This window comes from Helianthus annuus, chromosome 11, assembly GCF_002127325.2.
Source record: "Helianthus annuus cultivar XRQ/B chromosome 11, HanXRQr2.0-SUNRISE, whole genome shotgun sequence".
Lineage (NCBI taxonomy): Eukaryota > Viridiplantae > Streptophyta > Magnoliopsida > Asterales > Asteraceae > Helianthus > Helianthus annuus.
The window spans coordinates 166,928,961-166,955,714 of record NC_035443.2 but is presented as its reverse complement, the minus strand read 5'-3'; the positions used below and the strand labels follow the sequence as shown (position 1 = coordinate 166,955,714).

Here is a 26,754-nt window from a genome sequence, read left to right as displayed (position 1 = left end):
TGATATTTTTTACAGATTTCCCTTTGATTATTTTTGACAAGGCATTATATATTTATTTGATATTAATTGGTTTTGTCAATACTTGTCACACAGGTGCAACATGTTGCAATTCATAGAGCAAAGTCATGCTTATTGGGAAGTTGTGTTTGGCCTACATTTACTATGTACGTCAATGATTTTGATAGTTTCTTGTATAAACAAGCCTTCTACATTTTCATTTCACTTTTTTCACACTCTAAACTCACTCAAAACACGCTCAAACTATTGAAAATACAAGCTTGAGGCAGATTGCATGCAAGATTATAAGTGAGCTTCAAACTCAATTTCCTTTCTCTTCATAAATTCTTTTTTTTTTTGAACGGCAAATTTGGATCACTGACGGACCGCTGCAGTATCATCGTGTCACCAGCAGAACCACCCGATCATATCCATCTCCACTAGGCAATGATGCCTATACACCAATTCAGGAGGAAACCCAATAAATCTGGAAAAACCCCCTTTGTGAGAATCGAACCCATGACCTAATGGTCATAAGCCTTATCCCACCACCAAGATACCACTAGGCTATAATGCCATGGGTTCTTCATAAATTCTTGCTTCAACTTCTTTGTGTCCGGAAAACTCAACATTTTCATCCAAAACCTCTTTGTATCCTTAGATCAGATCTTTAGAAACCTTTTTCTGGCAAAAACTGTTTTCCGGCACCGGAAACTAACAGCGTTAGGGTTCCGTTAGTCAGGATCCAATGGTGGCCAATATGTCAATAATAGTTGGGACTGCTAGTGGTTATTTTTTAAGTTGAATCCAATATTCCTATATTAAATTTGTTAAAAAAAAAAAGAAATAATTAATGTAGAAACCAGAAAGCTTTCAACGATAAAGCAAAAGATATAATTAAAAGCCGTTGATATTTATTACTCCGTTATTACTAGCACCCTGGTCCCAATGTTCATTTTTACATTTTGGTCCTTACAATTATATAATATTTACAACTTCATGTAATATAAATCGAGGTGAGTATCTCTGTTTATCTTCTGTGTGTGTGTGTGTGAGTAAAGAAGAAACCCCTTATGATGTCTCACAATATTCAACGTCGTCGTTTAGGTGATGATTATAAGTTAAATTGTGGTTCGATTTATACAATTTCATGTACATTACCTCCCACACGCGCAATATGGCGGTTATGATGAAATCTCAAATTCATGGATTGTAAGTACGAATTTGTGTTTGTTCTATGCAATTTCATCTCATATTCAACTGTTTGGTACATTGATCAGTGTTTTCAGGTTCAAATTTTAGGTTTAATCTATTAATGCGTTTCTGTTTGTATGTAGTTTGAGCCTGAGATCTGCATCATCGTCACTTAGCCTCAGGAGGTATGAATACTTGCTGCTGTATTGTTCGTTTACATGTTGTTTTGATCTGATCTGATTGAGTGTTAGTCAATGTATACTCATTGATTCGAGTTCCTTAATTCATTTTGAACGTGTTTGATTTTGTTAGGTTTTGGATATAAATAGTTGCTCTATTATGTGTTGTTTTGGTGCATCTCATGGATTGTAAGTACGAATAGGTGGTTATTTTGTATGACTTAAAACTGTGGAACTATATACATATATGTGTGTTATAGAGAGAGAGAGAGAGAGAGAGAGAGAGAGAGAGGTGTTAAGACTAATCTATAACTAGGTTGAAACTGCTGAATATGTTTTCGTGCTAGTTTTACATATGTTCCACTAGGATATTTGCACGTTTTCTCATATGATTCCATTGACGCTGTTGCTTTAAGAGTACAATTGCCGCTCTAACTTTGGTTGTTAGTGTCGCGCTCTTGCAAATTAGCCTGTTCCTTGTTTGAATGAGATTGATAGTAGTTCGTTGTGAATGCACCGGCATGATATGCGTGCATGTATATTAAAAGTATTACCTTATTATGTATATTAAAAAGATATATAAAAAACAGATTTGGATTCAATGAAATTTAAAGATAGATTTAAGTGAAGGCAAGCTGTAAAAAACAATGGTTTGAACCAGAACAAGAACGAAAACAGAATACAACACAGCCGTAGCGACAAAATAGTGACGGAAAATTTTATTGTTTAACCCAAACCAAAAAACACCCCCCAAACCCTAGATCTTACATATGTAAGATCTTATACAAAAATACAGAAATACAAACGATGATCATCCTCTGATGATCACCATACTCAGAATCTCAATCTCTCTTTAACAGATGAGAGATTAAACAACACATGGATGAACAACTGGATAATCATCCACTGATGATTATCACAATCAGAAGATGATCTCTCACAACATACAACCGAGAGACTACTTTCAATCTTCTACAACAACAAATAAATAACCCTAAAATTCTCTCAAGATACAGAAGAATCAAAGTCAAAGAACCAGAGAAATAATCGTGACAATAAGAACCGAGGTCACCACGATCTGATCAACACTTGTACAAGATTCATACTGAATCTCCTTCATATCATCACTATCTGTAGCCTTGAACGAACAGAGAGGGTAATGAACGAAACTTTGGGGGTGAAATTATTGAAGTGACTAACTAACCCTAGCAGCTTGTACTTCTCTTTATAACCTGCTGAAAAACAATTTACACACTAGTCCACCAGATTATTACATGATGATCGAAGTCCCTTGATATTTCCATCTAGCACCCTTGGGCTTTAATCAACCTGCCACATACTAAACAACCCATTAAACGAACAGAAACAATAACACTAGAACCCCTAAGACAGGCCCAATATATCACCAAGCAAACCAACCAGGGCCCATTCTCATTTAAAAGACCAACAATAACATGAGCCCAAAGAATTAAAGATATAGTATATGAATGATCCTTTCATTATTTTCAACATGCCCCCATCATTCATATACTATACCTGTTAACCATAACTATACTCGTTTAGCACTTACATATGCATTTCACATACAGACAATTTTGACTCTAGTCTCTCAAATGTTAACAACTTACAACAATTTTGTCAACCCAAGATTGATATAATAATATAATCTTGCATTCTCAACATCCCCACTCAATCTTGGTGCTGAACAAACGAAAAACAACATTTCCTCAAAAAATTGATGTTCCCCTTTTTTAACACTTGAAGCAAGCATGTTTATCATCAAGATTGAAGAGAACAAAGATATATAACTATCAATTTTATTTGCCTTTATTACAAACCTGAGAGCAAGTAGATAACAAGATTAAAATCTCAAGAAACACAGACACAGACAAAAGAGAATGAAATTACAATTTCCTACTATAATAAAGCTAGACGAAACACGCAGAATTACACACAAGTCACCATGGTTTAATCCATATTTCACCCTGTATCAATCAGACAAAAAAAACGACTCTTAGACACTACAATCACAGTCCTAAACATGAACATACGAATACAACTCTCAATTAACACATAAAAAACCACACTGGAGAGCACTCATATTTTGATCAAATAAAAAACTCAAAATTAATCAGTAGAGCAGACATACAAGAACTAACGAAACAATAATAACCACATGATTCTTAGATAATATCACAACCACATATGCCTAAAAAGCAACCAAAGTAAACAAACTGATATCTGTAATACACAATGAGCAGATTCAACTGATTAACACAATCTGTTGAATGATCAACAACACGATACAGTAATACCAGCATCGAGATCACAAGATCTCTGAAACAACAAGATCTCAACACTGAGATCAACAAGATGAACGAATACAGGGAGAATGACAATGAAACTCTAAGTAAAACCTAGAGCTATATAGGTCTAAACAACATAGAACCATATGATTGCAGAAAAACCAGACACACATCTGATAACATATAAGGTCTCACAACCTTAAGAATTTAGAACCAAGTCTAAAAGACAATACATGTGAAGAACTTGAATAAAGATTTATATGTCATGATCAAAAACTTTTACAACTTTACAAGTACATATCAAAAGAAAGTTTGTACAGAACATAAAGACTCATTTGAACCAAGCAAAACCTTTAAACCTTCACAACAAAGAACGAATCAAAAGATTCAAGACACGAGTCTGATAGAAATGAGAATACCATAACCAATCATACCAGACAACAATAATGGCCAACACAGATTCTGGCAAAATATACAACCTGAAACACAGCTCTTACGCAAGAGACAACATACAAGGCTAACATCACAACAGGCACAAATCACAAGATTCATACAACACTGATATATGAGAAGCACATACTTCTACACTTCTATATCAGACAACAATTCCAGCCTAAACAAAAAACACAAAATCACATGATTTAATGTCCACACACAAGGCTAAGAATAAAGAGACATACGCAAGACACTAAGATGCAGCCACACAAATTCTGATTAAACACAAAATACACGATTTGCAATCAGAAACAACACATCTCATCTAACCATACAAACAAGATGAAAGACAGGCAGACATAAAGACTGCAAACAAACAGCAACATAGCAGTATTTGAGACAAACAACAACATAACCTGCAACAAGGCTGAACAACATATCCAAGAACACTCTTGACAACACAGATGGTTAGAAACACTCAAACCACACAATAAGAGGCAACAAGACATACAGTCAAGACAAAATCACATGATCCATGATTCTAAGCAAGGAACACTATCTTTTACACAAGAGAAAACACATAACCCTGAACCAACATTCAAGATTGCAGCCTTAAACAATTACAACAAACCACAAGTCAGAAACAACCTCCAATCAAAAACAGTTTTGACTAAAAACAACGCATGGAAAAATGATCAAACACAATTATAGCCAAAACAAACACCTACTAAACCAAACAGCAAAAACATTCCTTCAACCACTCACACGAGTACCAAGAACAATATTAAAATCTCATAAACTCAAAGAATGTTTTCCGGTTTAACCAAATTTGGAGAATTTTAAAACACACCGAACAAGACAAATCCAAGTTATTGTTACCACAAAAAACATAATACAAAACAACAAGGGAAACTTATATTTTTTCAATCAACTTGTCCCTTTGAACAAAAAATCTTGACCAAACATACCAAAGTATCAACACTTTTAGAGCTATATAGACAATTAGTACATATATCTTCTTTCAAACGAGTGAAAACCAACGACCAAATAAAAAAAACCCCTTTTTAAGGAACTCTACTCAAAATATAACCTAGCAATAGACTCGAGACTTAAGAACATGCATGTAATGAATCACTAAGTTGATCAACTTTCAAACACTATTGCAACTAGCAACAACAGACTAACATAAAAACAATGACAAATTTATTATGTAATGCAACCAAGACCAACAAGCACTGGACTAACACACATCATCAACAGAATAACATGATCAGTGCAAAGAACAAAACTAACCCTTTTACCATAAACCACAAAACATTTTAAAAAACAAATACAACTCATATGACAAATAGACATTCGATTATTCTCATCAAGAGACTTTGAGCAGTCAAATCATAAGAACTTTCTCATAACAAATAACAATCGCACAAACACCAATAAAAAAAACAGAATACCCTAACGTGGAGTTTAGAAACATAAGATCTCTACTAATGCTTTTATGGACCCTTTTTTTTAAAAAAAAAAAAAACAATTTAGCATTTAGAAAACAAAGCAAAAAAAAAAAACAAATAAAAAAAACACAATATAATCAAGAGACCACAAGTTATCAGACAAATAACTAATTACCGAAGCAACAGACAAAAAACAGCTCTAAGGCGAAGCTGAGTCAGGGACAAGATTCCAGGTTCATCACTCTATGGTGCCTGGACATGCCTTTACTCAGGAGCCACAATCTAACAAATGACAATAACAGCAAACACTAGAAGCAACAAGAGCACAAACAAACAACACACAAGTAACCACATAACAGACAAGAATTAACTATAACAAACAATCAAAAGTGCCGGTCCTCACTACCCCGACTTCAACTAACCAACAACAAAGTAATAAAAATAAGAGCAGACTGGAAAGATCTTACAGAGGGTGCAATATGCTTCAAGAAGATTAGAACTATAGTTTTCAAGAACTATAGGAACTGATCAAGCCATAACCAAACAACACCTGGTTTTCAGAACCAGCAGACAACAGACCTCCTTCTTGAACTCCAAGAAACCCTAATTAGGATTTATGTAACACCAGAAAGAACAACAGGCAATAGATCTCACCAACTTGTTCCTGCACACACTCCAAGAAACAGTCAAACATAAAAACACACAAACAATCAAAGAAACAGATCTAAAAAAACTTATTTCACAGCGGAAACTCCCAAAGAACAACATGAAACACTCCCAGACCATCAATACAAAAATCTGTAACACCACACTAACCAAATATATATGACAAAGGGTTTTACAACACAGAGTAATCACGATTAAAACAGATTTAGCAAACAAAAGAATGAGTGAAAAAATATCAAACAAAAAATGTTTAGAAACTCTAACAAAAGAAACCGTGGAATCATTTGAGAATAACATAAAGAGAGACCAAGAACTAACAGGTTCGAACAGGACTCCACCAGATTTTAACAAGTACACACACAATCTTGATTTAATCACCAGAACATTTATCAATACCCAAATCATTTAGAGATAAAACCTCTAACACTAAATCCGAGTCAACAAAACCACAGCAGAAAAAACCATAAATCGGAGCATTATAGCTCTGATACCATGTAAAAAACAATGGTTTGAACCAGAACAAGAACGAAAACAGAATACAACACAGCCGTAGCGACAAAATAGTGACGGAAAATTTTATTGTTTAACCCAAACCAAAAAACACCCCCCAAACCCTAGATCTTACATATGTAAGATCTTATACAAAAATACAGAAATACAAACGATGATCATCCTCTGATGATCACCATACTCAGAATCTCAATCTCTCTTTAACAGATGAGAGATTAAACAACACATGGATGAACAACTGGATAATCATCCACTGATGATTATCACAATCAGAAGATGATCTCTCACAACATACAACCGAGAGACTACTTTCAATCTTCTACAACAACAAATAAATAACCCTAAAATTCTCTCAAGATACAGAAGAATCAAAGTCAAAGAACCAGAGAAATAATCGTGACAATAAGAACCGAGGTCACCACGATCTGATCAACACTTGTACAAGATTCATACTGAATCTCCTTCATATCATCACTATCTGTAGCCTTGAACGAACAGAGAGGGTAATGAACGAAACTTTGGGGGTGAAATTATTGAAGTGACTAACTAACCCTAGCAGCTTGTACTTCTCTTTATAACCTGCTGAAAAACAATTTACACACTAGTCCACCAGATTATTACATGATGATCGAAGTCCCTTGATATTTCCATCTAGCACCCTTGGGCTTTAATCAACCTGCCACATACTAAACAACCCATTAAACGAACAGAAACAATAACACTAGAACCCCTAAGACAGGCCCAATATATCACCAAGCAAACCAACCAGGGCCCATTCTCATTTAAAAGACCAACAATAACATGAGCCCAAAGAATTAAAGATATAGTATATGAATGATCCTTTCATTATTTTCAACACAAGCTTTGTGTAATTTGAAAGATTGTATACAAAATGATGAAGAATATAAAAAATGAGCGGAAATATTATTGTGTACCAGAGGTTACATAGGAGACATAACACATCTAGTTATAGAGGCGTTGCGTCAAACTAAAACATGCAGATCAACTAAGGTAACGAAACAATAAAAAAACATGCTCTAAACCGTAAATATACCTGTTAGCTTATGTTTTGCATATGACAGAGGGAGATTTTAACTAATTTGTAGCTGACACATATTTTTCTTAACAGAGAGAATGATTGTGATGTATACAGGGGAGTAAAACTAATTATCTCAATAATAAATAATAGTAATTAGTAATTATTCAGAGACTGGTTACTGAGCTTATATGATCTTATGTTTTTTAGTTTCTCCAACAAAATAGATACACGGGTTAACTCAATTGTTGGGTTGGGGCTGGGATTTCGTATGTATTGATCATTCGTAAACAAGCAACATTGCTTCTTATGCTCACTTGCTATAGTCAAAGTTGTGTTGTACAGGTGGTGTATTTATCAGTTCTAAATCTCTTTTTGTAGTACTTTCATTTCAAGTTTCTATTATTAATTGTTCATAAATCAGGCTAACGGGTTGGATTTCACAAAGAGTAGTTTGATCAGGATGGTTGCCAGGCAAATAGATCATTACGGGTCAATTTAGAGACATTACACACTTTGACTTTCAAAAGTCAAACACCAGATTTGGTTCAAATTTAAAACAAAATTATTTCATGTGTTTATAGATATCATAGTTCGAAGGGATTGATTTCTACATGGTGAAAGTGACCGTGATAGGAGACCGATAATTGTTTAGCTAACATCATATATCAATAATTAATGTTTTGTTACTTCTTGTATTGGCTTTCTAAAACGTCTGTTTTTAAATATTGCAGAACTGCTTTGCCTCCTCGCCCTCTTATTTTGAGGGCGTGTGCATCTAATCCCGACCATGATCGGTTAGTGATTATTTTAGTATTTTTTCCTGATATTTTTGTGATTAATTTTTCAAACTTCTATCTTTCACAGATTTTTTATCTTGAAAAAAGGGGCAGTAGTAAAACTGAGAATCAAGGAGGTTTTGGAGGCTGCTTCTCAGGAGGCTGAAGCTGACATTGAAGCTGATCTTTATGCTGCTGAAGATTCCGAGATTCATGAAGTGGTGGTAAGTTTTCATGAGTTTTTATTGAAAATGATAAAAAAAAAAAAAAAAAAAAAAAAACTTTAGCATAATGAGTTCTTTAATGATTTTATTCAGGAGAAGAGGCCAAAGAGTCTTTGGGGATTTGTGTCTCGTGAGGTCATAAATGCAATTTTGGGCGTCGAGATGTTTGCAATGTTGGGCATGTGCATCGGTTTCAAAAATTGGGTGAAACAATACCCAATAGTACCGATTTTGTTGTTTGTTTCGGTGATCGCTTTGAAGTATGCATTGTATAAAACAGGTATGACACCTGACAAATAGAGACTAGATTTGATTTAGTTGATAAACAGAAATTGTTAATGATAGATAGTATGGAAAGATATCTTGGAATACGAATTTGGTTGTTAATAATCAGTAGTAGATTGATAAATGATGGACTGTTTCTTAGTATGCTGTCATCCTCATCTTTCTTTTGGTTGAAAGATCCAAAGGGTTCATGTTTCTTAGAAAGCTCCTCTGTTTGAAATGAAATATATATATATATATATATATTTTGGGAAATAAGGTTTTATATTAATTGGATAATGTTTAAATAAGTTACACTGTTTCAGAAAACACTTGCCAAATAAATTGTATAATAATGACCCAAACCCCTTAAATACAAATGACTTGGAATAAATTACCATTGCATATCAGACCAATAAAAAAGGTTGTATACCTGCCTAAATCATGCCCGGTATCTTTTTTTTGCGCATAGTTATAATATTTAAAGTAAATGTGTTTTCTTTCTCAATTAATCATCTACCATTTATATATGCTGGCCGTCTAAGTTGCTATTATCCTTGAAGCTGATGTAATATGTATGTTGGCAAAGATATAGTTTTTGAAAATTTAGGCTTGAAATAGAACTATCTATCCGGATTCGTAAAGTGAATGAATGATCAATGCATATAATTTAAACTCAAAAGTTACATTTACTAAAAATACGCTTCTGATGGATTTGATCCGGTTGGCTATTACCAAAAAAAACATTTTATACGTATATGGGTTGAATCGCCACACATACAAACATACCATTGTTTTGTCTGATCATCTATCTTGTGCTAGATTGCAATTGTTGGTCACGTGGGTGACACTTTATGTTACGCTTGTCGGAGCTTACCCTTTTGAGGATCCCATAGACCCTCTAAACCATGAAATTGTTTTTGTTTACAATGGCACTTTAATTTCATGTTGCTGCTTTTCTTTATAGGTGAATGAAACTTATGATTGTTTGTATGTATGTATGCCCTTGGCATTTCGATACCAAACTTATACCATGGTAAGTATTTTAACTGCCATGCTTAACACCCATCAACCACGGAGATGCTTAAGCGCCAACTTATCATGTGAGTTTAATCAACTACTTGAATTGCCATTTGAATAACCCGTCATCATTTTCTTATGTTCTAGAGATCGTTTATTGCTGTTTATTATATTAAACATGTGTTAATTTTACGTTTTTCAATTTTGTTGATAGAGCATTTCCTCATATTTGATTATGTGAAATTGTTAGGTGGTTGGGGAGTTTGTATTGTTCACCCATGATGATGTTGTCTTTGTACAAGAAGCAGATGTCAAACCAGTAAGTAATTTGTTTAATTAATAGTAGTAATCTATTCAAAATTATAAGATAATGTTGCATATGGAACTAATGAAAGTAGTATTATAACTAAACATAGCAGTGGTGGGAGATTATCTATATTGAAGATTTGATGGTAGCAAACCTAATGTCAAAGCATGTCACTCTTCTGCAAATGAAAAAGAAACAGAGTTAATTAACAATGACCGATCCTTGAGTTAGCGCACATCAATAATGTTTATCACAAGAAACATTTTCCGGTGTTAAGTTGCTGAATGTTGCTCATTTCCTGTACCCTCAATTTCTTTATACAATACACAATAGATAGCTTGAATTTTATGGATTTTCACACCACACAAATCATTTAAATAGTTGAGCGATGGCAGTTTGATACCCCTTCTCTTTCTCCGGTTTTCACTATAAATAGTTTTGCATTTAGATATTTGGTTGGTTTAATAAGTTTTTCATTTGACAAGTACTCGTGTAAATCAAATCTTGTATTGGAACAAATCACTGCTGGAGTGAAAGATGATGAAGAAATTAGGCATTGGCGATGAGCAAGAAAAATAATCAGCTTTCCCCTAATAATATAAACTAGTTATTTTCCTCTCTCGCGTTGCGGCGGGACCCAATGACTACAAAAGACGTGTCAGCAACGACAAACATATACCGAATATTAAAACATAAATAAAATTACGTGGTAAGGATAATCACTCCGTCATAAAAAAACGATTTTAAATAACCTACTATATAATAATAGGACCCACACGTCCTACACGTTGGAAATTCGGTTGTTTTCAGTTCAGTTATTATGGTGCTAACACGTTAAAATATAGATGAGCTCGGTACCGGTAACGGAAGCGAAAGTACCGATCTAGAAAATCATCGAAATTAGGTACCGGCACCGAAAATTCTACGTACAATACGGTATGGTATTTGAAGGTAAAAATCAACAAATACAGGTATGGTGCTAGACCGGTGTCGAACCTAAAGTAACGATTCTGAAAACGCCAAAAGGTGGGTACCAAATTGGTACCGATGGTATATTAAATTTGGTACCGATACGATACCGGTTCGTTTACAGGATTTGATACAATTTGCTCATCAATATTCCAAATATTCAAGTTAATTTTACATGCTACAATTCATTCATTACAGAAAAAAAAAAAAGTAAGCAAAATAAGTTATTGTGTATATAAAACCTCATTCAAACGAAATACACTTTACTTACTGTGTGTATGAAAAGTAATCTAAACGGTGCAATTACTTGCATTGCTGCGTTGCTACAGGATTTGATGAGCTCGGTACCAACCGGTACCGAAAATACCGTGACCAAAATCCCCAAAAGTGGGTACCGGTACCGAATATACCTAGTATGGTACGGTTCGGTACCGGTCGGTACCGGTACGGCACCGGTATTTGAGGGTAAAAACCGGTGACTACTTGTGCAGAACCGGTACCGAAAATACACCGGTTTGGTAAATTTGAGACCGGTACCTATACCCGATACCATTTGCTCATCTGTTAATTCTAATTTTAATTTAATAATAAATCACTACTGTTCATTATGGTACGGTTCGGTACCGGTCGGTACTGGTACGATACCGGTATTTGAGGGTAAAAACCGGTGAATACCTGTGCAGAACCGGTACTGAAAATATACCGGTTTGGTAAATTTGAGATCGGTACCTACATCCGATACCATTTACTCATCTCTTAATTCTAATTTTAAATTATTATATTACAATTGTTCATTCTGTTTCATTATTATCATATATGAATATGAATTGAACCACTCAATTTATCATATATTAAAAACAATAAATACAAACGGTTTATACGGTTATGAGTTACTACTAGACTTCGTTTTTATAAATTAAGTTAAATGAAACATTAACAGAAAATAGGCAAAAAAAACGAGAATCGATATGGAGTGTTTGGACACAAAAATATAGGTGGAATAAAGTTTAGGTGTAACACTGTAAGTTCAATTAAGAAATAAAAAGGAAAAAATTAATTAAACTACAACGGAGTTAAATAGGGCTACAAACGAATGGAATGAACACGAAGGAAACGATGTGTTCATGAACAGTTCATAAATATTTATCGAACGAGATTTCTGTTCGTGTTCATTTTTTTAAGGAAAGGAACGTGTTCGTTTATGTTAGTATTTTAATTTTAGGCCTCGAACACAGTTCATGAATAAACACAAACGAAGACAATTAATCGTTCGTGAATGGAAATGGACACATACGAATGTTCATAAAAACAAACAAGTGTTCATGAACACAAAAAAACACAACAAGTGTCCATGAACAACATATATAAAATTTTGAATAAAGTAGGCGTCTTTCATTATAAACATTAAGAAGGTCCACAAAAATATACTTATGAACTTGTGCATCTCAGATACAGTGGGAGAGTGAGGATGTACACAAGTCGGTGTTGTTTGGGGTGGGTATGAAGAGTGAGGATGTTGGTGCACAGGCTAAATTATTGGGATGCAGATCAGGAAGCATTCCTTTCGTGTATCTCGGTATAAAGGTGGGGGCGAATTTGAATAGGATCTCAAATTGGGACCCGGGGGTGGAGGTGTTTAGAGTCCGTCTTTCCAAATGGAAAGCGAATACTCTATCTATCGGTGGAAAAGTTAAGCTTATTAAGTTTGTTTTGGAGAGTCTCCCTACTTATTATTTTTCTTTATATAAAGTGCCGGTTAAAGTGGTGGAGAGATTGGAGGCCTTAATTTATGGGGTGGTAGAGAGGAGGTGAAAAAAAAATGCATTGGGTGAATTGGGATAGGGTTGCGAGGACGAAAAAAGTGGGAGGTTTGGGTTTAATAAAGTTGGGTGTTAGTAATAAAGCTCTTTTGCTGAAATGGATGTGGAGGTATAAAACGGAGCATGACGCCTTATGGAGGATTATTATTGATAATATACATGGGTCTAATAGAGGATGGGGATAGTTACCGATAAACAAAGATTTGTAGGAACCTGGAATAATATAGTTCAATTTGGGAATAAGTTTAATGTAAATGGCAGAGGTGTTGATAGTATGCTGAAGGGTAGAATTGGAAATGGAAGGGGTGTTCATTTTTGGCTTGATGTGTGGATTTCGGATGAAGCGTTGAAGGTTAAGTTTCCTAGTCTTTTCAGCAGAGAAAGGTATAAATGTTGCAGTGTAGCTGACATGTGCTCGAGGCTGGAAGATGATGGGTCGTTTGTTTGGGATTGGACTGCGGAATTGCAGTCGGCAGGCAAGCTGCAAAAAAATGGATTATACCTCATTGTGCGATTGAAGGCCGTTATGTGTATGAATGGTGTAAGTGGATACCAATCAAGTGCAATATTTTCGCTTGGCGAGCGGAACACGATCGGCTTCCTACTAAAGTGGCGTTGCGGAGGCGAAACATAAGAATCGAAGACGTGAAGTGTGTGCTTTGCGAGGATGGGGAAGAATCTATAGAACATATATTGACCGCATGTGGGTTTTGTGCAGGAGTGTGGCAATTGGTTTCTACATGGTGTGGGATTCCTAATATATATGCTTTTTCGGTAACGGATTTGCTTGAAGCACATAAATACAAAATGGGTCACGGGTGAAGAAGAAGGTGTTTAAAGGGATAATTATTATTTCGACATGGTGTCTATGGAAGGCAAGAAACAAGAAGCAATTTTCAAAGGTTCAAAAGAAGGTGGTTGAAGTCGTTTTCGAAAGTCAAAGCGATAGGGTATTTATGGTATAAAAATAGATTTAGATCCGGTATAGTTGATTGGGAAAAATGATGTAAGTTCGAATTTGAGTCGCGTTTGTTTTGGGTCGGTTCTATCTCCGCATTGGAGATGTAGGAACTGTTCGCGTAATTTAAATAAAATAAAACAATTTTTTTATTAAACAATTACAATACAAAAATAAGGAAAGCTGGAACAATACTTTTACAACTGAAATAAAATGAAATACAAGAAATTAGACGAAGAAGAAAGGCTGAGTCACGTGTACACACGCTTCCCTTAAAACAAATTCCGAGTCTCCCAGTAGTACTCATTTTGTTTCCAGGGTACAACAGCCGAAGCAGCGTACTGCCGGGGATGGCCTACAACCCGAAGGCTACCTTGAAGAATGCTCGAAGAAGATCAGAAAGAAGAAGTGGGAAAATTTGCAAGTTGCTGTTGTGTTGCAGGTGTCTACTGCTGCTGGGTATGGAGCTGTATTTATACAGCTCCTAAGTCGAAACAGTCAAAAGGAATTAAGGAGAGGTATAAATTGCATTAAACGTCTTCAATGCAATTTAATACGTCATTTAATTCGTTGTTAAAATCTGTTTGACTCGTCAGTTTTGAATGCAGAACTGAAACTGCTTCGTCATTAAATGCTGGAAGCTTCTACGCGCGCGCGCAAGACACACTGGTGCGCGCGCAGGTCTGAACGCTCATGCGCGTTGCGTCCTTTTGGCTCACTGCCATACACACGTGCGACATACTGACTCAGGTCCATGCACGCCTCCGCGCGTGTGCCACGTCTCCTGTGAGCCTATACGAGCACGCCACACAGTCGCGACGTTTTGGCTCACTTTGGTGCACCGCGCACGTCACATCAGGGCCATGCACCATGCGCGCATCCGCGCGCCTTCAAGCCACATGTACGTGCGCGCGGCGGACTGCCACGTCACGCGCCTCGAACCTGCACGACACTTGGTCCTTGCAGCCCCTGTGATCCACCACACGCACATGGTCAAAAATACCAAGGCGGCTCTCAAGCGGCGATGCGAAGTGCAAAGTGCGCCATCAAAGCGGCACATTGCCCACGCGCGCGTGTGCGAGTGCGAGTTAGGGTGCTCCGCACCCTTCGCGAGTACACTTAGTGTGTGCTTCCATGAAACAATAAGTATGGAGAGTTCCCACTTAAATACCCATTTAAGTTTCATCTCTCCTCCTATGTGGGACAAGGTGCAACTTTCCCTTTTGTTTCAGCATTCAATGGTTCAAACACCCAACTTTGAGCATCGATATCTCTTTCATCTTAATTCCGTTTTGGACGTGGTTTAGTTCGTTGCGAAGCCCTTCCAACATAGAACACAAAACCAGAAATAAATATATAAAACCCGCTCATTTTCTTATATTTATTTCTAGTCCAAAATAGGAAAAAAAAATCATTTTCTTATGTTTGTGAAAAATGTTATTTTCACCAATTTTTCCAACAATCCCCCACATGAAAAATGTTATTTTCATCAAATTTCCAACAATCCCCCACATGTATGGAAATCGATCTTTTCCTTACACTTTTCAACGATAAACTTTGACAGTTGAATATTGCAAGATAGGTAGGTTGTTGCCTTTGAACTTTCTTTTGTGAAGCATACTTAGCTTACTAGCGGTTTGTAGACGCGATGTCTTTGAACATACTTCCATTTGTGTAAACGACAATACATTTCACACAATACTCTCCTTGGTTTGGCCAACCCCTTATTGCCGTGTCCTATTTTGGTCCTGGAACACTTGCCTGGTTCTGCGAGAGCTCTAGGCTTGCGCACCCCACAAAGCCATTTGAAGCGATCCTACTTCTCTCTCACATAGGTGATTCCCATGAATCATTAAAAGCATCATGGTTATTTGATTTCCCGAAATCGTTAACCTTAATATGCTTATACGAAGCTAATAGAAGCCAGCTGGAGAGCACTTAAGGCTTAGAAAAGTGGCTATAAAAGTTACCAAATAAAAAGGAGATTTTAGTTTCAATACTTAGGGTTTATCCCTATAAATGTATTGTAAAGAAAACTTGGGTTTTATCCCATTTATCTATTTTAAACATTTTAGTGTTTAACTCTGATAAAAATATTTCCTAACTACGGTCCTGATGAAAAATTTTCGCTGCCAAATTAATAAACACGATACTATCTGACTGGTTCGCGGCTCCCGCTCCCAGGATGGGGTCAGGGGTCGTGACAACGGGATTGTGAGAAAACCCTCTTTTCACATTCTCTCACCCCCTGCTGCTCTCTGCCTTCTCTGGTTATTGATGTGCGTGTAGTGTAATATAATTTTGATGTATATTTAAGCCCCTTTTTACACTTTTAGCCAAGTTTTAAATTTATAAAACACGATATTCACTAACACTAAACACACATATGGGCAAGTGCACCCATCGTGGACGTAGTATAGTGTTGGTAAGATACCGAGGTCGTCCAAGGACACAAGAGCTTTTAATACCGGTTTATCCTCAACGTCTAATCAAATCAAAAAGTGAGAAAAATGTCTTAAAAGAAGAAAAATAAAAACTAACTAAATGCTGAAAAATAAAATAAAATAAAAACAGATAGACAAGATGAATCACTTGGATCCGACATGTGTATTAGTATAACCTTTGATTATTTTCGCACTTTTGCACTTGTTTAAGAGATTATCTTAGTTATTGTAGTAGGCCCCTCTTTTGAAGGCGACGTTACCCTCAACCCAGTAGTTTGAGTCAGCAAGGATACAATCCTAAAGGGTCGGATTATTGAAAGATAATGAATTAAGTTATTAATGCAAATTGTGGTAGGCCCCGCTTTTGGCGGCGACGTTACCCTCGGCTAAGTAGTCTGAGTCAGCAGGGATACAGTCCTAAATAGCCGGGTTATAGTATTAATAGTAGTTAACTTATGAGGGGGTCAAAGAGTTTGGATCCCCGCCATCCAATACCTATGGGCATTGAAGGAGATCCTACTAAATTTGACCCAGGTCCCAAGCAGGATCTCTAAACGCTGAACAAGGGCAAGACCCTTACCAAACCGTTCCCTTAACCCCCGACCAGGTAGCCAACATACCTCCATATAGACCGTGGAGATATGAATGGTGAAAATCTTTTATTTTATATAGACAGTAAAATAACGCCAAGACACCACGGACAAACGATAAGGAAAGATCACCTTCAACATAAGTAACTAGTTATTAAAGTCATTAATACAAAACCAAATAAAAAGTGCAAAAGATTAAAAATAAAAAGTATTATACTAAACACTTGTCTTCACCAAGTGATGTAAGAGACTTAGGCAAACATGGCCTTGATTGTCAAGAACTCTTACTATCAATCTTGGATCCCGAGACGACTCACACACTCTACGATGGACAATGGATGATGGTGGTGGATGATGGTGTTATGGTGGTGGTGGGTGGTGGATGAAGTGTGAGAGAGGTGGTGTGCCAAGGGATGAGTTGAAATGAAGCCAAGCACTCCTATTTATAGGCTGAACAGAAGCCTGGGCACGGCCCCGTGTCCGCTGGACACGCCCCCGTGCCCGTCTGACACTCTCTCTCTTCATTAATTGTAATTCAGAATTACAATAAATGCACCTGCAGCACTCTGACCACGCCCCCGTATCCGCTGGGCACGGCCCCGTGGTGGGCAATAGAAGCTTCTACCACTTTGTCTTTTGTGCCAGGGCTGACCATTTTGGACACTGCCCCGTGCTCGCTGAGCACGGCCCCGTGTTGAGCTGGACACGCCCCGTGTCCGCTGGACACAGCCCCGTGTTCAGCTGGGCACAGCCCCATGCTCAGCTGGGCACAGCCCCATGCTCAGCTTTCTTCTTGTTTTTGCTTTGGGAGATGCTGTCGAGGAGTCGGGCATGTCACGTTTCTTCCTTTTCTTTGTATTTATGTTGGATTTAGCTGCATTTTTGCTTCTTTTGTTCATTTAAGCTCTTTTAACCCTGAAAATACAAAAGGAAGACAAAAGCACACTTTTTCCAACATTAGTACTTAAACAGGGTTAGTTTTATGCCTCATTTGATGTAATTTATATGTTGCATTTTACACACATCACCCGACTCCTCGACAGCATCTTCCCCTATATGCAATTGAACATGAATTAAAGTAAGATTGAAGGGATTGAATCGATCTCTAACTGAAGCATTCATTCATCCATATACTAAAATCCCCCAATTACCCCTTTAGTGTCTTAAAACTTTGGGTGAAATACATATATAACCCCTGTAAAATGGCTTACACATCCTTGTACATGGTGCTTCATAACTTGTAACATGATAGAATTACAATCTTATCCATCATATTTGCTTTATATAATATTATAGATAGATAGTTGAATAATATTTAATTTAATTAAATGTGTTAAAAAATAATTTAGAGTAAATTACAAGTTTTGTCCTTTATGTTTACACTATATTACAGGTGTTGTCTTTAAGGCCGTATTTTTCCCGAAGTTTTTGGTGGTGCATTCGCGCAACGATCAACGCGTCGCCTTGGAGGTGATCGATCGGTTTGGATAAAAACTATATGTCCTTTTCCGTTTGCTTTGTCGCTTGCATCTCGTTAAACTTTTTGTTTTCGACGACTCGTTTTTTATCTTGTCCCGGATTTTCATCACGTTTCGTCTCTGCTTGTTGGTTGTATCTGCCTCTGCCACGGTTCGAGCCTCGGCCACGACCACGACCTCGACCGCGATTATTATAAGTGGAGTCTTGTCCTCTACCTTGCCCCTTCCGATAATTGTTACCATGGTTTCTTTTATGATTTTCTATTTTGGAAAATAAAAGCTTGCTTTGTGAGCCACCATCATTCCCGGCGTACAATCTTACCCGATCCTCAAAGGCTTTTAATCTGCCGATTGCCTCTTCAAAAGGCATGGTCTCAAGATCTTCCGATTGTTCGATTGACGCCATAATCGACAAGAATTTTATCGGCAACGAATTAAACAGCTTTCGTACCTGTACCTCCGGTTCAAGTGTGGTTCCAAGATTGTTGAACTTCCCTTCAATAGCACTAATCTTGGCTGCAAACTCATCTATCGTCTCGGTTTCTTTCATCTTCAGCATCTCCAACTCGTGTGAGAACTCGTAATTCGAACCTACTTTTGTGTAACGTTATGTGCTTGCGTGAGCTATGTTAATTAAATGAATGTTATGTTTTGCTATATGTAAATGTGTATGTGAACAAACGTGTATGCGAATCCGAATCGCACAACCATAAGGCCTTTGGGCCGCATTACTTGTATTCGGACTATAGGGCGGCCCAAATGTGGGTTCGGCCCAACCCTTCTTGATTGATTAGCACCTAGAGTTGGCAACCTCCTCATTTGTTACAAAACATCCTACACGCACAAAACCCTAGCTCTCCTTTCTCTCTCTTGAACTCGAAGGCAGCCAAACATCCATCTCTTCGAAGCTTTCTTGATTCGGATTATTATTGTTCGAAGCTTGTTAACTGGTTAGTGCCTTATGATTATGTGTTTCGGTTTCATGATTGTTGTTTAATGATAATACCCTTGTTAACATGGTGAACTATGATGCTAGTTGTTAGTGTTCTTGATAATCGGTCAAAATCGTATGATGATATAAAAATCCATGTGAATCGGTTTTGATATGGATGTTAACCTGTATATGTGTTCATGACCGAATGATGTTATTATTGTTAGGATCTTGAACCATGTTGCTGAATATGCTTGATGTTCTTGTTGAATGTATTAGGGTTCATATGTAGCGAATGTTGAAAACTCTTGTTTGATCGGCTAAGGGAATGGTGGTAACCTAAATTGTGTTAATTGATTTCAAAATTGGAAACTGATAAAGAATTGTAACCGGTTGCTTAAATCATGGAAATAACACAACTAATCGCACAAAGGGGACCTGATCGTACAAAGCGGTTCCCGGTCGCACAAGGCTTGCCTAATCGGGCCAGTGTTCATAGCCCATGTTGAACTGCTGTTATTGGGCCGGAATGCCCAAAATCCCACTCGCACAAGGCCTCCTGTCGTACAAGAGGTCCTGGTCGCACAACTCAATTCAGTCGCACAAAGGCCACTGTTGGGCCGAGCTTACTGTTGTGTCGCACAAGCTGAATTATTATTCAACCGATTGGGCTTTCAAGCCCAAACCTGTTCGCGTAAGTCCATCCGATCGCACAAGATGAACTGGACCGCACAAGTTAAATCATGTCTATTTTATTGGGCCGATAAGCTTATTGGACTAATTACTTATATGTTGGGCTTACTTATTGTTTGGGCCGAGACTTATGTGGGCTTCATCTGTATGATAAACTTATAACATTCGAAACATGCTATGTGTGTACTATGTTGCCATGGTTGATACGTGTGGGCAGTATGTCAAACTGTGTGTAATCGTATGTGCATTGCTTAAGACAAAACCTGACTTGTATGATAAACGTGTTAGGACGTGATTGACCATTTTAATTCAAGTAACTTTGGTATAACCTGCCGAGCAAACCAAGGTGAGTTCATTTCATTTTCTCAAGCATGCGTCCCGGTGGTTTGGGACAACTGGTAAACATTTGGAAGGGAAACTTGGGGTAAACAACTGGAACATAGAAACAATCATCTTCCGGAGTGCCTGTAAGGCAATGGGGTAATTAGTTGATAGCGCTATTAGGTTTGGCACCCTCACACCGGGCCGTAAGGACGGGCGTGAACTAATTACTGGGACAACTTGTAACGCGGATATAAGACCTCCTACAGCTTATCAAGGTTGTTTGATACCTTGACTTTGACCGATGCCTGTAAGGCATTGGGGTTAGGCATTCCCATCATTGACGCTGCATACGGTACAACAAGCGAATTAACAACGATATCAGAAACAAACAACGAGTTGATTTAACTAATATCTGGTAACTTCACACGTAAGCAACACCTTGAACTCACCAGCGTAGTCTGACACACTTGTTTGCATGCTTGTAGGTCGTTAACTTTGGAACCTGGACTTGCTATCTGGGCGTGCTGGAGTGGTCATGGATCGAGGCTACGGGATTATTTATAATTAATACATTGGTTTTAAGTTTACTTTGAAACAATTACTAAACGATTTATCATGTGCTTCCGCTACATAACTCTTGGAAATTTATTATCGTGTTTGACATTAAATCTTGGCGATCAATGACATATTTTATTTAAGTGATTTCTATTGGTTCAATGTGATTGGTGGCTCAGACTCTGATGTGTAACACGCCTCGCGGGTTTTCCGCAGGTGGTATTTTGGGGGTGTTACAGTTTGGTATCAGAGCCACTGGTTATAGTGAACTAGGTTTTAAAACGTTTTGTAAAACCAGACTATAACCGAACAACTTCGAAAATCGATCATGACACTCAGCACCAGATTGCAAGGTTCGTTTCTCCCTCACTTTATGCAGTACTTGCTTAGCAGTCACACACCCACAACGTATATGAACTGAAACGTTTAACACCATAGTGACTTGATAGTGTGACACTACTCTTTGACTCATGTAAACCATAGAACTGTGATACCATCTGTTGTGTTGTTTGAACGGGGGAAACTTCGAGCGTAAGCTAAGAGGCACTGAGATAAGCATGCAAATTGCCTTATTATTATGGGTGCACACTTAATAATAACGCGGGGTGCATGCAAGTCCCAGTGAGGCTTATCGAGCGTGAGAAGGGTTCTGCCTTACTATGTGTGAACTTAGTAGTACGTGAATATCAGTATGATGCTTGACTCCTATCTCGTTTCGATCTCTAAATCGGTTTATTCCCCACTATAGAAACATGAGTGGACGAGGACACGGACGTGGCAACATCAACATGACTCAGGCTGAGTTGAATGACCTAATCAATACCCGCGTGGCTGAGGCCCTAGCAGCCTATCAAGCTGGTACGGAATGTACCAAGTACTCTCTACTCTTATACCACGTACACGTCTTTTCATTCCTATAATGTGTTTCCTTCCGTTATTTAGGTCAACAAGTGCAACCTCAACCTAACCAGCCTGCGTGTACGTTCAAAATGTTTATGGACTGCAAGCCACAGACCTTCACCGGGACTGAAGGGGCTGTGGGACTTCTGAGATGGTTCGAGAAAGCAGAGTCCGTGTTTGCTATCTGTAACTGTCCTGCTGGGGACAGGGTGAAATATGCTGCGGGTACCTTGGCTGATGGTGCCCTAACATGGTGGAACGCCCAAGTGCAGTTGTTGGGCATTGAGGCCGCGAATGCCACAACTTGGGAAGACTTTAAAGAGCTGATCAGGGAAGAGTACTGTCCTCGGGACGAGGACCAGAAGTTGGAAAACGAATACTACAACTTGAAGATGGTTGGATCTGAAGTCGAAGCGTATGTGAAACGATCGTATGAACTGGCCGACATGTGCCCGAACTTGTCTCGGCCTATGTCTCGGAGGATTGAGTTATTTATCAAAGGGTTGCCTCCGCATGTGAAGAGCTTGGTCACTGCAGCCCATCTCAATGATTTGACACAGATCGTTCGTCTGACTCACAAGATTGTGGATCAAGAGGTGGAAAGCGATTCGTTACCCCCGCGTATCTCGGCCACTAAAGCTGCTACACCCACTGCCACTGCGTCCGCTAATGACAACAAGCGGAAGTGGAGTGATTACGATAAAGCATCCAGTGCTGGTCAGACTCAGAAAAGGCCAGATAACCACAACAACCGCAACTTTAGCCAGTCGTCTTCTGTCAATCAAGGCCAGGGAAGTGGTCAAAGTCAGGGCTCGTATGCAGGGAAGAAACCACAGTGTAATAAGTGTGGCTACCATCATTTCGGGCCGTGTAGTCGCACATGTCGCAGGTGTGGTAAAGTGGGCCATGAGGCCAAGGATTGTAGGGCTTCACAGCCCAAGCACCAGCAGCAACAGAACCAGCAGAATCAGAGACAACAGGGACAACCTCCCCAGCAGAACCAGGGTTTTAGGAGGGGGTGCTATCAATGTGGGGATGAGGGTCACTTTAAGCGGGATTGCCCTCAGTTAAACCAGAACGCTAACGACAACAACCGCCCGAATAATAACAACGCTGGAAACAACAACAACAACGGCAACAACGGGGGTAATGGTGCTCGGGGCAGAGTGTTTCAGCTTGGAGCAGGGGATGCCAGGAATGACGGCAACGTTGTAACTGGTACGTTTCCTGTTAATGATCGTATTGCTTCTGTATTATTTGATTCGGGTGCCGATTGGAGTTACGTGTCCCTAGAGTTTAGTCAACGATTAGGGATAACCCCAACACCTTTAGAGGTTAGACAAGTAGTGGAACTAGCAGATGGTAAGACGATAGAAGCCTCAAATGTCCTTTTTGGATGCAAACTAGATCTCGTGGGTCAGGTGTTTGACATTGACCTCCTTCCCGTTACGCTCGGTAGTTTTGACATAGTGGTAGGCATGGATTGGTTGTCCAAGCACCAAGCAGAAATTCTATGTAAGGAGAAGATTGTGCGTATTCTTCTCCCTGATGGAGAGTCACTGTTGGTTCAAGGGCATCGTAGTGGGACGATGGTTGGGATTATCACGGCCATGCGCGCACAGCAGTATCTACAAAAGGGGTATCCTGCACTATTAGCGTTAGTTACCAACGCTCAGTCTGAAGAAGGTAAGATCGAGGATCTACCAGTGGTGCGGGAATTCGCTGACGTATTCCCAGAAGAATTACCAGGGTTACCTCCTCACCGTCAGGTAGAATTTCAGATTTATCTTGCGCCAGGAGCGGCTCCAATTGCTCGAGCTCCTTACCGGTTAGCACCTGGAGAGTTACAGGAACTGTCCAATCAATTGCAGGAGTTGTTGGATAGGGGTTTCATTTGACCCAGTTCTTCGCCTTGGGGAGCCCCAGTTCTGTTCGTGAAGAAGAAAGACGGGTCATTCCGTATGTGTATCGACTACCGAGAACTCAACAAGGTGACCATTAAGAACCGCTATCCGTTACCACGCATCGACGACTTGTTCGACCAGTTGCAAGGGTCAAGCTTCTATTCAAAGATCGACTTAAGGTCGGGTTATCACCAGGTAAGGGTTAGGGAAGAGGATGTTCCCAAGACAGCCTTTCAAACACGCTATGGACACTATGAGTTTTTGGTCATGCCGTTTGGATTGACCAATGCACCAGCGGTTTTCATGGATCTCATGAACCGCGTATGCAAGCCATATCTCGACGAGTTTGTTATAGTGTTTATTGACGACATCTTAGTCTACTCCAAGAACAAGGAAGATCACGAGCGTCACCTACGTCTCATCTTGGAACTCTTGCGAAGGGAGCAGTTGTATGCGAAGTTTTCTAAGTGCGACTTTTGGATTCGGGAAGTGCATTTCCTTGGGCACGTTGTTAACGAGAAAGGGATACATGTGGACCCTGCGAAGGTGGATGCAGTTAAGAATTGGGCGGCACCAAAGACTCCGTCCGAGGTGCGTCAGTTTCTTGGCCTCGCTGGATACTATCGAAGGTTTATTAAAGACTTCTCGAAAATCGCACAACCTCTCACCTCACTGACACAGAAGAACACGGCATACTCTTGGGGAACGAAACAAGAGGAGGCCTTCCAGTTGTTAAAACAGAAACTTTGCAGTGCACCGATCTTGTCTTTACCAGAGGGCACCGAAGATTTTGTGGTATATTGTGACGCGTCAATTCAGGGTCTCGGTTGCGTGTTGAAGCAACGCGAGAAGGTAATCGCTTATGCTTCTCGTCAGCTGAAGGTGCACGAGAAGAACTACACGACACACGACTTGGAGCCTGGAGCGGTGGTATTTGCGTTGAAGATTTGGAGGCACTATCTGTACGGTACCAAATGCACCATCTACACCGACCATAGGAGTCTCCAGCACATCTTCGACCAGAAAGAGTTGAATATGCGACAACGGCGATGGGTGGAGTTATTGAACGATTATGAATGTGCCATCAAGTATCATCCGGGCAAGGCGAACGTTGTAGCTGACGCCCTCAGCAGAAAGGATAACGCACCTAGGCGTGTGCGAGCATTGCAACTCACGATTCAGTCCAACCTCCCTTCCCAGATACGAGACGCTCAGTTGGAAGCGTTGAAACCAGAGAACGTTCGAGCCGAAGCTTTACGTGGCTCGAGACAACGACTAGAACAGAAGGGAGACGGGGCTTACTACGTGACCGGACGCATCTGGGTCCCACTCTTTGGCAACTTACGAGAACTTGTAATGGAGGAGGCACACAAATCACGCTACTCTGTACATCCTGGATCAGATAAGATGTACCATGACTTGAAGACTACCTACTGGTGGCCTAGCATGAAGGCTCATATAGCAACCTACGTCAGCAAATGTTTGACTTGTGCTAAAGTCAAAGCAGAGCATCAAAAGCCCTCAGGTCTACTGCAGCAACCAGAAATACCCACCTGGAAGTGGGAGCAGATCACTATGGATTTCGTGACAGGACTACCAAGAACTCAGGCTGGGAACGACACTATTTGGGTGATTGTTGATCGCCTCACGAAATCAGCACACTTCCTAGCAATCAAGGAAACAGACAAGTTTTCTCAGCTGGCAGCAGTGTATCTTAAGGAAGTGGTTTCTAGGCATGGAGTGCCAACTTCTATCATTTCGGACCGTGATCCGCGTTTCACTTCAGAGTTATGGCAGTCAATGCATAAATCGTTTGGTTCCCAACTCGACATGAGCACCGCTTATCACCCACAGACGGATGGTCAAAGCGAGCGCACCATCCAAACACTCGAAGATATGCTTCGGGCATGTGTACTCGACTTTGGAAAAGGATGGGAGAAGCACCTACCGTTGATAGAATTCTCCAACAACAACAGCTACCATTCAAGTATTAAGGCAGCTCCGTTCGAAGCACTGTACGGACGGAAATGTCGTTCACCTCTCTGTTGGCATGAAGTGGGGGATAGTCAGATCACAGGACCTGAGTTTGTTCTTGAAGCATCAGAAAGCATCGTGCAGATCAGAAACCGTATGGCCGCAGCTCGCGATCGTCAGAAAAGCTACGCTGACAAGCGTAGTAAACCGCTGGAATTCGAAGTTAATGACCGCGTTATGTTAAAGGTTTCACCCTGGAAGGGTGTGGTACGATTTGGGAAACGCGGCAAACTAAACCCTCGTTATGTAGGACCATTCAAAATTTTAGAACGGATTGGAAAGGTGGCCTACAGGTTGGAATTACCTGCTGAGTTGGGTAATGTCCATGATGTATTTCACGTGTCGTAGCTCAAGAAGTGTTTGGTTGATGAAACACTAGTAGTACCATTTCAAGAGCTGAAGATAGACGACAAATTGCAGTTTGTCGAAGAACCTATTGAAATTATGGATCGGGAAGTTAAAGTTCGTAAGCACAGCCGCATACCGATTGTGAGAGTTCGTTGGAACTCAAGGCGGGGTCCAGAGTTCACGTGGGAACGCGAGGACCAGATGAAACTTAAGTATCCACATCTGTTCCCCAATGACCAGACAAAACTTAGCGAACCTACTGTTGATGCAACTGGTGAATTTCGGGACGAAATTCCCATTCAAGTGGGGGATGATGTGACACCTCAGGAAAACTAGTGAACAGTATAGCTTACGTTAGTGAGTGCATACCAAATTTCGGGACGAAATTTCTTTTTAGTTGGGGATACTGTGACAACTCGTAATTCGAACCTACTTTTG

General features: G+C 39.3%; 1 protein-coding gene across 4 annotated transcripts; it reads left to right on the top strand.

Moving 5' to 3' along the window:
- The first annotated feature begins 1,015 nt into the window (after positions 1-1,015).
- Positions 1,016-10,773, top strand: LOC110890966. 4 transcript variants are annotated; one of them, XM_022138615.2, is made up of 8 exons: positions 1,016-1,209; positions 1,335-1,376; positions 8,509-8,571; positions 8,642-8,777; positions 8,871-9,057; positions 10,009-10,144; positions 10,312-10,380; positions 10,481-10,773. In XM_022138615.2, exons 1-6 carry the CDS (start codon positions 1,148-1,150, stop codon positions 10,014-10,016), a joined length of 498 nt encoding a protein of 165 aa, XP_021994307.1. In that variant the 5' UTR covers positions 1,016-1,147; the 3' UTR covers positions 10,017-10,144; positions 10,312-10,380; positions 10,481-10,773. The 4 variants fall into 4 exon arrangements, with proteins under 4 accessions (XP_021994307.1, XP_035835937.1, XP_021994305.1 ...); XM_035980044.1 differs by having other exon boundaries at positions 1,023-1,209; positions 10,478-10,773; XM_022138613.2 differs by lacking the exon at positions 10,009-10,144 and having other exon boundaries at positions 1,023-1,209.
- The last annotated feature ends 15,981 nt before the right edge of the window (positions 10,774-26,754 follow it).